This window comes from Primulina huaijiensis, chromosome 2 (assembly GCF_012295235.1).
Source record: "Primulina huaijiensis isolate GDHJ02 chromosome 2, ASM1229523v2, whole genome shotgun sequence".
Classification (NCBI taxonomy): domain Eukaryota; kingdom Viridiplantae; phylum Streptophyta; class Magnoliopsida; order Lamiales; family Gesneriaceae; genus Primulina; species Primulina huaijiensis.
This window is the reverse complement of record NC_133307.1, coordinates 28,750,994-28,763,063: the sequence shown is the minus strand read 5'-3', so window position 1 is coordinate 28,763,063 and position 12,070 is coordinate 28,750,994. Positions and strand designations below refer to the sequence as shown.

Here is a 12,070-nt window from a genome sequence, read left to right as displayed (position 1 = left end):
TTTTAAACTATGTAATCTTTTAATATTTTAAATTGAGCTACCCGAACTAATTTCAAATCAATCCAAAAGTTTCTAAAATTAATTTATAGAAAAATTAGACCACAAGGGTTCATATTTAGCTCGGCCCTTAGTATTTATGATTTGTTTGCTTTCGACGTCTCATCAGATCTAACTTCCCCCTCATTGTTTCAGGAAAGAATGCAGTTGTGGATGTCCTTTGGTGGTATTTCTAATTTTTTAGTTGGTGGAATACAATGTTATAATTGGATCTCAAACCTTACAATTTGGTCCTAAAATTTGGAACTTTAATGTCAAATAAGTTATAAGTAGTCTCTCTTCATATATATATATATATATATATATATTGAATGTTTCATATTTGAATTGAATATTTTCTTATAATATTTTAGAATATTAATTAGTGTTACAACTTACACAATTGCATGTCTTCAAAAGGTGACATTTTCTTTGCTCTTAAAAAAAAGGTGTTCTTTCTTGTCTTTTTAAATCGAGCAATCAATTTGAGACAGAACGAAAAATGTTTATTCATTCTTTTATAAATATTAAATTTGTTGTGAAAAAGTAAAAATTTACGGTAAAAAAGTAAAAATCTCAAACTCTCAAAATTNCAATTAAAAATTAAATAAATCACTAAAAATTTACATCATTATCAAGTACAACAAACTAACCACCTACAAAAATAAAATATTAAAAAGGAAGTTGTCCCAAGCAATATTTAATTATTATTATTTTTATTTAAAAAATAATAATTAATTTAGTTTTGAGTGTGTGGTGTGTGTGCAAGAAAAAGACCGACAAGGAGAGGTCATTTGATTTGGCATTGCACGTTGAGATGTATATATTAATATACAACTTTCGTGGAATGGAAGTTAGTGGATTCTTTATTAAATTAGCTGTCAAACCACTATTTTATGTCATCTTTCGTTGGGATATGCAGGCATACTATAACAGGTCACTTTATATAAGATTTCATTGATTTTTTCATGTTAGCAAGCAATTCACGCAAAAAAATCATAATAAGATCCATTTAATTTTTCGATCTAATTAATTATTATATATTTATAATTCTTGAATTAATATATTGAGTGTGACTTACGAGTTTGAGATGTAATCATTTTAATTCCAGAAACCTATATTGGAATTTTCTTATATTTATATTCCACAAATTTAAATTACCATTTATTTTTATCTCACAATCTTTAGATTTATCAAGAATACTGAGTTTTCTAACTTATATGAGAAAATATCTAATTTAGTAATCTAAGTTGTCATGATTTCTTTTTTTATCTTTTAACTTGTCAAAATTGTGTTTTATTCTTGCAACTTTGTTTTTTTTGTTGGTTTTTAGTCATATTTCGTCGGAGTGGTCATATGACGTCAAGTACATCGTCAATTTCTGATGTCACGTTAACATTTTTATCTGTCACATCAACATTTAAGCAAAACATAACTAAAATCCAAGAAAAACAAAGTTACATGACTAAAATACGACTTTGACAAGTTCAAGGATCAATTTGGTGCTATTCGTAGTCTAACTCAAGGTAATGCAAAGATAATGTGTGATTTCATTTTTATTTTTTTCAATATTTTCTCTGAAAATATATGTTTTTTTTTGAGATTGTATCTAAGAATACGATATATATATATATATACACACCTCATTCTTCGTTATATAGGTAAAATATATTTCAACAATTCAAATGCATAGCACGAAGGAGAAAAGGCACACAAAACCACGCTTTTATCCAACATATTTCCTTTGGACCGAGTTCTATAATTTCTATATAAAATGAGTTAATTTTAAATTCCCAGATTTAAAAATCAAATATTGTATACATCTTTGGGCTAAAAATTTTCAAAATTTGTGGGCCCCCACTATTAATTTTCTTTAAAGTGGGCTACACCTACCATGGGTGGGCTGCTGTGGTCACATATTAAAAATCACCCCAAATATGTTAAATCCCAAGAAACACGCACTAAGACACCTTGGGAAACACGCAGTTAGACTATTTGATGGACCTCAAAGTCCATTATCCAATTCAATTTAATTTTGGCAGCCTTTTTCTACCTTCCCAATAGAGCTAGACCTTATCGCTCCCAACAAACCCTAAAAAATTAGGTCCAATTGGATTGGTTCACGATTCAAGCCCAATTCCCCTTTCTCTCTCCTCGAAACCCTAGATCTGGTTCTCCGTCGGGGAGCCGGGAGATCGCCGATTCCGACCTAGATTCAGCTTAAAGAAGGTATTTTTCCATCTGGGTTTCTCTCGGCTCCTGTGCGTGTGTGGGAGGTTTGGATCGGTCGTGAGGTTTTCGAGAGTTTGTGCTGTTTTTTTTCTCGATCTGTTTATGTCTCGTGTTTTTTTGTTGATTTGAATGTATTGTTGTTAGTATATGAGATTGTATTGTGTTTTATGGTGAAATTTGTTGTTTAATTCGATTTGTTTGAGGGTTTTAGTTTTCATCCGGTCCTGGGAAACTTGAATTTGGCTTAGAGATGGATCTGTGTTGCTTGTTACGAAGTTTCGTGCTTTTCTGTTCCTAGCATACACTTGGCGTTTTTTTTGTTTTGTTTTATTTTTTTTTAATTGAGAGTTCGGGATCTATGAACAATTCGATTTTTTGTGACATCGGTTCTTGGTGTATATTTAGAAGAAATTGGGGATAATGGACTTGGGTAAGTAACGGTGATTCTGTTCCTTTTCTGTGGTGGTGGTTGTGGTTGCTGGCCTGATTGAGCAGCGTAAGCTCAGCTATTTGATTAAAAAGTGGAGCTCCAACTGGAACTTGAGGAAAAGAGCTCGAGTTTCTCCACATATTCCAATATAATTAGATCATGGGGGCGGTCTATCACGTTTTCATAGAAGTTGACATAAATGGATGATGATCCAATGGCTAACATTTGATCACATGTGAGAGATACTCAGAATAATCCATTCCATTATTGCTTAAGTTTTACAATTTAACAATATTTTACATGTATTATTAAAATATATTTTATATATTCTATAAATAGCATATAAGTTGTTAATAGTTATTATTATTTTTGTATCGATGGATGCTGTATAAGTAAGATTAATCAATCAACATATTTACCGGACATGTAGTAGTGACCTATTCCTTTTGTGGAAATATTTTTTGAAGCTGCACCATATTATGTTTTGTATATTTTGCTGTACGTATTTACTTTGTAGTATCCTTGCTACGAGTCTTTAGGTATTTTTCTGAACTTTTGTTGTTGTTTCTTGGTACTGTGACATGATCTGCATTAATATACATAATTTCAAATTTGCAGAAAATTTCATGAATCCCCTTGAGATGGAGGCTGAGGACCCTAAACCAATCATGAATAATGAATTAGTTCCCATTGACGCCATTGACACCGTCGACACAGAACATGTCGATGATGAAATGCAACTTGACGTCTTAGATACACAACCCCTCGAGATTGAGATGCCACCCATTGATCCTGTGGAACAACCCACCAAGCGTAGGAAAAAGAAGTCGATAGTCTGGGAACATTTCACTATTGAAACAGTTGGTCCTGGATGCCGAAGGGCCTGCTGTAAACAATGTAAACAGTCATTTGCTTACAGCACTGGCTCAAAAGTAGCGGGAACGAGTCATCTGAAGCGGCATATTGCGAAAGGAACATGCCCTGTTGTTCTGCGTAATCAGGAGAAAAATCAATTAGTCCCATTCAGTGCACCGTCCAAGATGGGCACGTTATCAAACACACCTAAACGCCGCTACCGAACTGCCAGTGTGCCTTACGTTGCTTTTGATGCAGACCAGTGCCGACATGAGATTGCTAAGATGATAATCATGCACGATTACCCGCTTCACATAGTTGAGCACCCCGGTTTTGTGTCATTTGTCCAGAATTTACAGCCTCAATTTGATACGGTCAGCTTCAACACTGTACAAGGGGATTGTGTTGCAACTTATTTAAGGGAAAAACAGAGTATTCAGAAGATGATTATGGGTATCCCAGGACGTATCTGTCTTACGCTAGATATGTGGTCATCATGTCGAACTACTGGCTACGTATTTGTAACTGGGCAGTTCTTTGACGGTGACTGGAAAATGCACCATAAACTTCTTAATGTTATAATGGAACCGTATCCAGATTCAGATACAGCTTGCAGCCATTCTGTTGCTGCATGCCTCTCTGATTGGAGTATGGATGGCAAGTTATTTTCAGTTACGATCAACCAACCGTTGAGTGAACCGGCCCTTGATAATCTTAGAGCTCTTCTCTCTGTAAAGAACCCTTTGATGCTTAGCGGTCAGTTGTTGCTTGAAAATTGCCTAGCTCGATCTTTGAGTAACATTGTACGAGATGCATTGTATTCTGCGAAGGGCATTGTTGACAAAGTTAGAGACAGTGTCAAGTACGTGAAAACTTCCGAAACGCTCGAGGAAAAGTTTCTGGATCTAAAACAGAAACTTCAAGTGCCTAGCTCTAAAAATCTTGTTCTTGATGACCAAACTAAGTGGAACACAACTTATGAAATGTTGTTGGCTGCATCAGAATTGAGGGAAATCTTCTCTTGCTTGGATACTTCGGATCCGGACTACAAGGATGCCCCGACTATGGAAGATTGGAAACAGATCGAGACTTTCTGTACTTATTTGAAGCCGCTTTTTGACATAGCCAATCTTCTGACCACCGCAACTACTCTGACAACAAACACATTTTTCCATGAGGCGTGGAAGATTCAGTTGGAGTTAGCACGAGCGGCGGCAAGTGAAGATCCGTTTATTAGTTCCTTGACTAAGTCGATGCTAGATAATTTCGACAAATACTGGAAGAGTTGCTGTTTTATTCTTGCTATTGCTGTCGTTATGGATCCTCGGTTTAAAATGAAGCTTGTTGAATTTAGTTTCTCGAAAATATACGGGGAAGAAGTGGACTCTTACGTGAAGGTTGTCAACGAAGGAATCCACGAGCTCTTTATGGAATATGTAGCTCTTCCTCTACCTTTAACTCCAGCTTACGCCGAAGAATCAGCAAACGGGACGACAGTAAAACTCGAGGAAGCACAAGAGACCGGGGTTGCTAACAACGGTCTTGCCGGGCTGGCAGATTTTGACATGTACATGATGGAAACCAACAGCCAGCAATCAAAATCAGAACTAGATCAGTATCTTGAGGAGTCCCTTTTGCCACGGGTGCATATATTCGATGTCATGGGGTGGTGGAAGCTAAACAGAACGAAGTATCCAACCCTGTCAAAGATGGCTCGTGATATATTATCGATCCCAGTTTGTACTGTTCCCTCAAGCTCTGTATTTGATATGGTGCCGAGGGAGATGGATAGTTACAGGTGCTCGTTGCGACCTGAAACGGTGGAAGCTCTTATATGCGCAAAGAATTGGCTTCAGCCGGAGAAGGTTGAAACTCCTATTCCTGCTGTGAAATTGGAAGTTCCGATCTAATGATTGTTTTGAAATTTTATTTGTTAGAAAAGCAGGTATCTTAGGTGGTAGATCTTATCATCTTTAAGCTTTGTTTTTTGAGTTGGCCAACTTTGAACTCTCCCATTGTATCATAATCCTATTTTTCGAGGTTTGTTTTGAATAGAGAGACTCGTGTACTTCAGTTTGCTCCAACTAATTATTGGATCGAAAAATGGTGTGGTTAATCAGTTGTGTTTAGGGCTAGATGCTATCCTTATAGTCTTCGGCAACTGAGCAAGTAATACATGTGTTGAATGAGTGATATTGATTTATTCACTGAGAACAGAGTAGCATGACTAAAATAACAGTTTATATATCTAAACCTTTAAATTTAAGAAATTCAATTTTTTTAAGTCAATTGAATTGAAGAAAATCATTCACTGAAAGTTTAGAGCTAAATTCAACAATGACACATCACGAATACTAGTCTTGAGTGAATATGTTAATATTATTTTTCTTGAGAGCTTATCGACTGTGAACTAATTTAAATATTATAGTCATTAAGAAATGTGCTTCATGATTACCAACAATTGCTCATTGACTATAGTAAAATTGAGGTCTTTATATCAATGTAATTGTATGTGTATATTTTATAAAGAAATGCAAGATAGAATAATCATTTATCGAATAAAGAATATTTTATAGAATATTTTAATAAAACCGACATTCACAAGTTCTTTTGTTGAACAATTGCCTTAATATGAACGGAGCAAATTTAAACCGACGAACGAGTTTTTTAATGCATGTAACGGTGTAAACTTTGTGCTCGAGGATCTCGAGGGAAACTGGCATGGCAACGCTGTTGGAAGATTGATGGATTGCCCACTCCGGTTGGAGTAAAGAGCCAAGTCACCAATCCAGTTAGAGTCGAGGGCAATGTCTGAAATGAGATGATCATGGCCCTTGACGTGGCCGGTTATTGCTTCGGAGTTAGTATGGTGGAATGTGTTCGTTCTCTCCACGTTGTTCCATGCTGCACCTTGGCAGTTTTATACTCCGAGTATACCGGTGTATTTGTCGATGTTCCATATTTGTCGAGACATTAACCTCCTACCCTTCTCAGATCTTTACTGGTTTCGACCGAGATAGTTCAAGTTCTTCGATGGATAAAATTTTCCGGTCCTCACTGTCAAAGTGTTTGCAGTATTCTCTTGATCTCTTGCATATGTATATGTTTAAGGTTCCAAGTTTTGTATTTCAATCTTTATGTCTTAATACCCCAAAGATAGATCGAATAAATCGTATCAAAAGCCGACGTTCAACTACATTTACTGAATGTGGGTACATACAATTCTATATCATTTTTAGTTAAATTAATATCCTAAATGTGAAATTACAATATTGGCCACCATCTTATTAATAGTTATTATCATTACTCTGAAATATCTTACTAATTAAATTAGATTTCAAAAAGTGTAAAATTGTTATAAATTATATTCAAGGTGTTAAAACAAAAAGCATAGCTATATTGCAACTAATAATTCAATATGATTTTAAAAAAACTTCCAAAAAAAAGGTCAAGGCAAAAAAGAAATTTTAATCGTACATCATATATTTTATTTCCGATCAGCTTCTAAAATATAAATATTCTAAAAAGGAAGGAGGGAGCATTACATGAGTAGCAAAAGCAAACCTAGAGAACAACACAAACTTAAAACCATAACACTTCCACAAGGATATAAGTTATTACTGTAAAAACTAAGAATTATCATATCAACATCTTCCTATATATATATGAACTTCTTCCTCAGATTAAAATGAATCCAGGGAGACAGCCGTGAGATATCGCGAAAGAGAGCGGTTCGAATTCAACTTTTTCCTTCCATTATAACATCGGTAGCAACCATGGGGGAGGGGAATGAGTGTGTGAGTATACGGAGCAAAGGGTAGGCTAAGTCCCCTTTATTCTTTCCTACATCAAAATTTTCTTTCCCCCCGTGTGTCTTTATGATTCTCATAATCTAGCTTTGAAATGAAAATTCATAATTCAATCTCGATTTTATGAACTTTCTGATCCTCCCGAGGCATGTCTTGCAAGTTCAAGGTCACCAATCCCGAGGTAGAATCGTACTCGAACTCGACTGCGGATAATCCTACCGAGCACTTTCTTGGCTTGACCGATGAATAAGCACCAAAACGTCCACAACCCTTCACATCTAGAGACACCACTGCCACCACATCTCCGCTTAAGTTCTCCGCTTTCTGTCCATTCTCAAAGTCATATGATTTTGCACCTACTTTCACATCATATTCGAGTCCTTCTATCGCTCCACCGGCATTGAACATGTCAATTAGCCCGAACGGTGCAAATTTGAACCCGGGAACGAGTTCTTTAATGGGTGTAATAGTGTAAACTTCGTGCTCTAGGATCTTGAGGGAAACCGGCATGGCAACATTGTGTGGAAGAGTGATGGGTTGCCCACTCCGGTGGGAGTAAAGAGCCACATCGCCCTTCCAGTTGGAGTCGAGGGCAGTGTCTGAAATGAGATGAACATCACGGCCCTTGACGTGGCCGGTTATTGCTTCGGAGTTAGTCTGATGGAATGTGTTCATTCTCTCAACGCTGTTCCATGCTGCACCCTGGCAGTTGTATACTCCGAGTATACCGGTGTATTTGTTGATGTTCCATATTTTCAACAGGCTGAAAGAGAACAAATAATTATTCAGATAATGCATCCACAAGAGTATAAGAAGTAAACAAGAATAAGTAGTTAGAAATCCATTTCCTAAGAGCATGAGATGTGGTAAAATTAATCTGATAGGGACCAAGGAGTATAAACTCGAATCAAATACGATCGGATATTAGGCGATGCAAAAAACCAACGTGGTAAAACATATAAGGCTGTGCACAAATAGGTTTCGGGTTCACCCCAAAAGCTCAAGGTTACTAGGATCAACTTTAACATCATAAAACTATGTACTTGAAGCAAAAGGTTGAAGCCATGATGTACTAGTATATCAATGTGGAATTTCAAATCAGTGAGACTAAAACAAAACCAATCATTCAAAAGCACTCACCTAGCACCGTCACGGGCTGGGTCTGTAAACAAACAATCCTTGGTAGGTCGGCCGGGTAATCTGGCTCGGAGAATCGAGCCATCTGGCAGAACAAGCTTCCTCAAAACATCGAAATTGTGCTTCCCTGGTGCATCACTGTTTCAAAAGAACTTGATCGTCAGCATTTTAAACAGGGATCCAACAGGGATCATAAAGCATAAAATTACATATACGCTGGTCGAAAAAGGGGAAGATTTGGGATCATTACCTGACATAAACAGGCCCACCGCTAATTGCCCTGGCCGATCCGTGGTACTCTGCCGCCGGATGTAGAGAATGAAACATATCCCAGTCGGGTAACATAACTTCTCCAAGAAAGACGCTGTTATATGAAACAGATGCAATGTGGATCGTATGTGATACTGGCTCTCGGGGGTAGAAATCATCAGAGGCTCTCACAATAGCAGTTTGTTTCGAACTGTTTTACGGAATCGTCATTGGAAAATATATCAGAAGTTATATAAATAATGGAAATGGTAAAATATAAGAAATCCAAGCTCTAATAGCACAAAAAGATTCAGAGGAAAGAATTGAAAAGTGTACCAATAAAGCGATTCGAGGTTGTGGCTCATACAGGAAATGCAGCCATTATCAGGGAAGTTTCTTGCAACAGATGCTTCAAGAGCTTGATGATACTGTCTTGTTAACTCCACTCTGCCGCCAAGACCGGCCCCGAGTGTCTCCAATATGCATTGCACGTCAACTTTCACTCCATCTATCCCTGCGGAAGCCAAATATGTATGCAATTCATTGTAAAACTTGTACACATTCTTGGGATTCACCAATCCCAACCCCTGCAATGTAAGAGCATCGGTTTTCCACCCGGGCTCGTTGGCCATCACGCCTTTCGACACCGCTGGATACTGCATAGCTGATCCATATTGCTCCATTTCTTTCACTCCAGGCCTCACCCCACCCCAATAGCCAGTGATGGCGTGCCACACATACACGTATTTCAATCCGTGCTTCTCTTTTGCTATGTTAGCGATACTCTTGATCCCCGCTGTGGAATCTTCCTTATCCTGAAATTTAGCGTTTTCTTTAATCCCCGTCAGCCTGAGCAGAGGCGGCTGCTCTTCCTGGCTCCTTTGCTCGTCGCCTCCGACTGACTGCCAACCGTCATCGATGATAACGAATTTCGGCGGCGTTCCGCCAGTAACTAGGCTCTGGAGGCCGGCTTCGACCCCTTCTTGAGTCACTTCATGATAGAAAGCATCCCAAGTACACCAACCAAAGCAATCAACAATCCCTGGTAGCCTCTTCTCTTGCCTAATCCTAAAAGTCCCCAGATGCAACTTAACCTCCTTCATCGCCTCGTGTATCGTCACAAACGGATCCGTTCCGGCACCTAGATACACTGAATGTGTGAAAGTAGACCTAAGAGTATCATTATCCCCGCTCTCCAAACATAATTCTAGCTCATCCTCATCATTCCCTTGAAGACAAGCTTTAAATGACCCTTCGATCAAAGGCAAAAACACCGTGTAAATCACCTTGTTTTCTTCATCACCTTCGACCTCCGATTCGAGACGGGATCCATCTTTTGTTTCCAGAAGCAGGAACTGCGTTTCGAGAGGGATATCTCGCCCCTTATCCCCCATTTTCTGCGACATCCACCACAACTTGAACCTGAAACACGCCAAGAACCGAACGTCACGCAGACTTCCGAGCGAAACCACGTGACGGTTGCTATCTTGGTCAAAAGCTGCTCCCAGGAACACCCCCGCCACAGGTCCCGCGGAGGGTTCGGACGTGGCGATCACATTTTCCGGCACGTTGGTAAGTATGGTCCGGTCCTTCACAACCAGTTTCCCATCCGCAACCCGAATAGCTGGCTTGATTGTCATCTCTTCTTTTACCTTACTACCCTGTAAAACAACAAATCAGCAAAATCAAATTTGCAGAGGCTGGCAAGCTCCCAGAGAAAGAAAAATAAAGCCCAGATGAAACATTGCAAACTAGATCAAGATTAAAACTTTAACACTAAAACTGAGGAAACCAACATACCCAATAAGCGAGAACTCTATTACGTTCAGAAAAAAACCGAAGAACAGAAATAATAACCCCCTCTCGTTGATTGTATTAAGAAATATCGGGAAAGGATAAATGAATGCAGAAGAAGAGAAGAGAACAGAGGTATTTATAGTGGCGAGAGGCTTCAAATGGTGAGCCAATAAAGAGAGAGAAAGAGTTCACCATTTGTTGATGATACAGTTGGATTGAAGCTTCATCTCTCTCTGATTGGTTTACGACAAAATAAAAATTAATTAATTAATTAATAAAAATGTTTGAACCCAACGGTGGAAAAGAGTGGATTTGCCTCAATCAGGTCGATGTTGTAACTATAGATCAAATTACCACGTCGGATCCACGGCATGACAGCCCATGGCCTAACTAACAACTTCCATTTGGTAATTTGGTCATCTTGATTTATAATAATAATAAAAAGATTTAAGGTGAGATTTATAAGTTTCTATTATACAAAAATTGATGACATGTTTCCGAGTTAAGTTTATACTATTATAATTTGAGCATCGGAAAGTTAGAAATTAATACCTGCTAATAACATAAAGAGTTAATATATGAATATCTAGCCTAAAAATAATTTAATTTCATTTTACAATGTTAAACACAAGATTAAAAAAATTGGGATTCGTCGAAATAAAAAATGGTGGCGAAAATTAAAATTAATTCACATGTAAAGCATTAAAAACAACTCGACATGTGACTCGTAGACATTGGATACGATACTCTCATGATAAAACTTAACGAATTAAAATTAAATTATAATGAGTTACAATACATTTTTATAGCAATGTGATTTAATTATTTTCGTAAAACGAGCACAAATACGAAGTAATTGTTATACGGGCTCATTGTCCAGTCACGTAAGCGCAGACCCGTAGCGTGACAGAATGATATCAGAGATAACCATCATTAAAGAACACCGAGAAATAAGTGTTTTGCGTGAAAAATTGTCATGTGCATAAGAGTCACCTCTTGAACATGTAAGAGCCACATCTAGATTTTCGAAGATGGTGGACCAAGGGGTCAGACCGCGAAAAAGGCGTTGCATTCTAAAATATGGTAATTGTGATACCTCTTGTCCCACATGGTAAAACTTAAATGTTTAAAATTAATTTATAATGATTACAATGAAGTTATATAGCAACTTGGGTTAATCATTTTCTTAAATTGATAAATACGAAATAGTTGTAATAGGGGTTCATTGTGAAGTCACGTAAATACCACCCGGAGCATGGGGCGTGAGATTGGATGCAAAGGTGAACACCAAAGCTGCTACACCAATTGAAATTTAGTGAAACTGGCCAAAAATAGTAGACCGATGGATGATTAGTTCATTCAAAAATATGTGTGAGCTCATAAATAGCAATAGTTAGGTGTTATAAATGAGAGAAGCGCCGACAATTTGGAAATAAGGGGAAAAATCAGACGTGGGGGTGGGGGTGGGGGGGGGGGGGCACTCCCTCACGAAGGTTAAATTCATCTTGGACCAAGTGGAAAAATA

The 12,070-nt window shown here is 37.7% G+C and overlaps 2 protein-coding genes across 3 annotated transcripts; one reads left to right on the top strand and one right to left on the bottom strand.

Moving 5' to 3' along the window:
• The first annotated feature begins 2,071 nt into the window (after nt 1–2,071).
• LOC140971360 (zinc finger BED domain-containing protein DAYSLEEPER-like) lies at nt 2,072–5,626 on the top strand. The gene is made up of 2 exons (XM_073433588.1): nt 2,072–2,265; nt 3,317–5,626. The coding sequence occupies exon 2, from the start codon at nt 3,325–3,327 to the stop codon at nt 5,461–5,463; it is 2,139 nt and encodes a 712-aa protein (XP_073289689.1). The 5' UTR covers nt 2,072–2,265; nt 3,317–3,324; the 3' UTR covers nt 5,464–5,626.
• A 1,388-nt stretch (nt 5,627–7,014) lies between these two features.
• On the bottom strand, nt 7,015–10,715 carry LOC140971358 (probable galactinol--sucrose galactosyltransferase 6). 2 transcript variants are annotated; one of them, XM_073433586.1, is made up of 5 exons: nt 10,549–10,715; nt 9,085–10,409; nt 8,750–8,959; nt 8,503–8,637; nt 7,015–8,125 (listed from the first exon to the last, which is right to left on the bottom strand). In XM_073433586.1, the coding sequence occupies exons 2-5, from the start codon at nt 10,386–10,388 to the stop codon at nt 7,465–7,467; spliced, it is 2,310 nt and encodes a 769-aa protein (XP_073289687.1). In that variant the 5' UTR covers nt 10,389–10,409; nt 10,549–10,715; the 3' UTR covers nt 7,015–7,464. The 2 variants fall into 2 exon arrangements, with proteins under 2 accessions (XP_073289687.1, XP_073289688.1); XM_073433587.1 differs by having other exon boundaries at nt 9,085–10,404; nt 10,532–10,670.
• Between the last annotated feature and the right edge of the window lie 1,355 nt (nt 10,716–12,070).

Bases quoted from the DNA above. Each gene is read 5' to 3' on its own strand.
- LOC140971358 (XM_073433586.1), bottom strand. From the start codon at position 10,388: ATGACAATCAAGCCAGCTATTCGGGTTGCGGATGGGAAACTGGTTGTG. The intron at 8,960-9,084 runs GTACACTTTTCA...TCCGTAAAACAG, and splicing joins AACCTCGAATCGCTTTATTG to TTCGAAACAAACTGCTATTG. The intron at 8,126-8,502 runs GTGAGTGCTTTT...GTTCTCTTTCAG, and splicing joins CCAGCCCGTGACGGTGCTAG to CCTGTTGAAAATATGGAACA.
- LOC140971360 (XM_073433588.1), top strand. From the start codon at position 3,325: ATGAATCCCCTTGAGATGGAGGCTGAGGACCCTAAACCAATCATGAAT.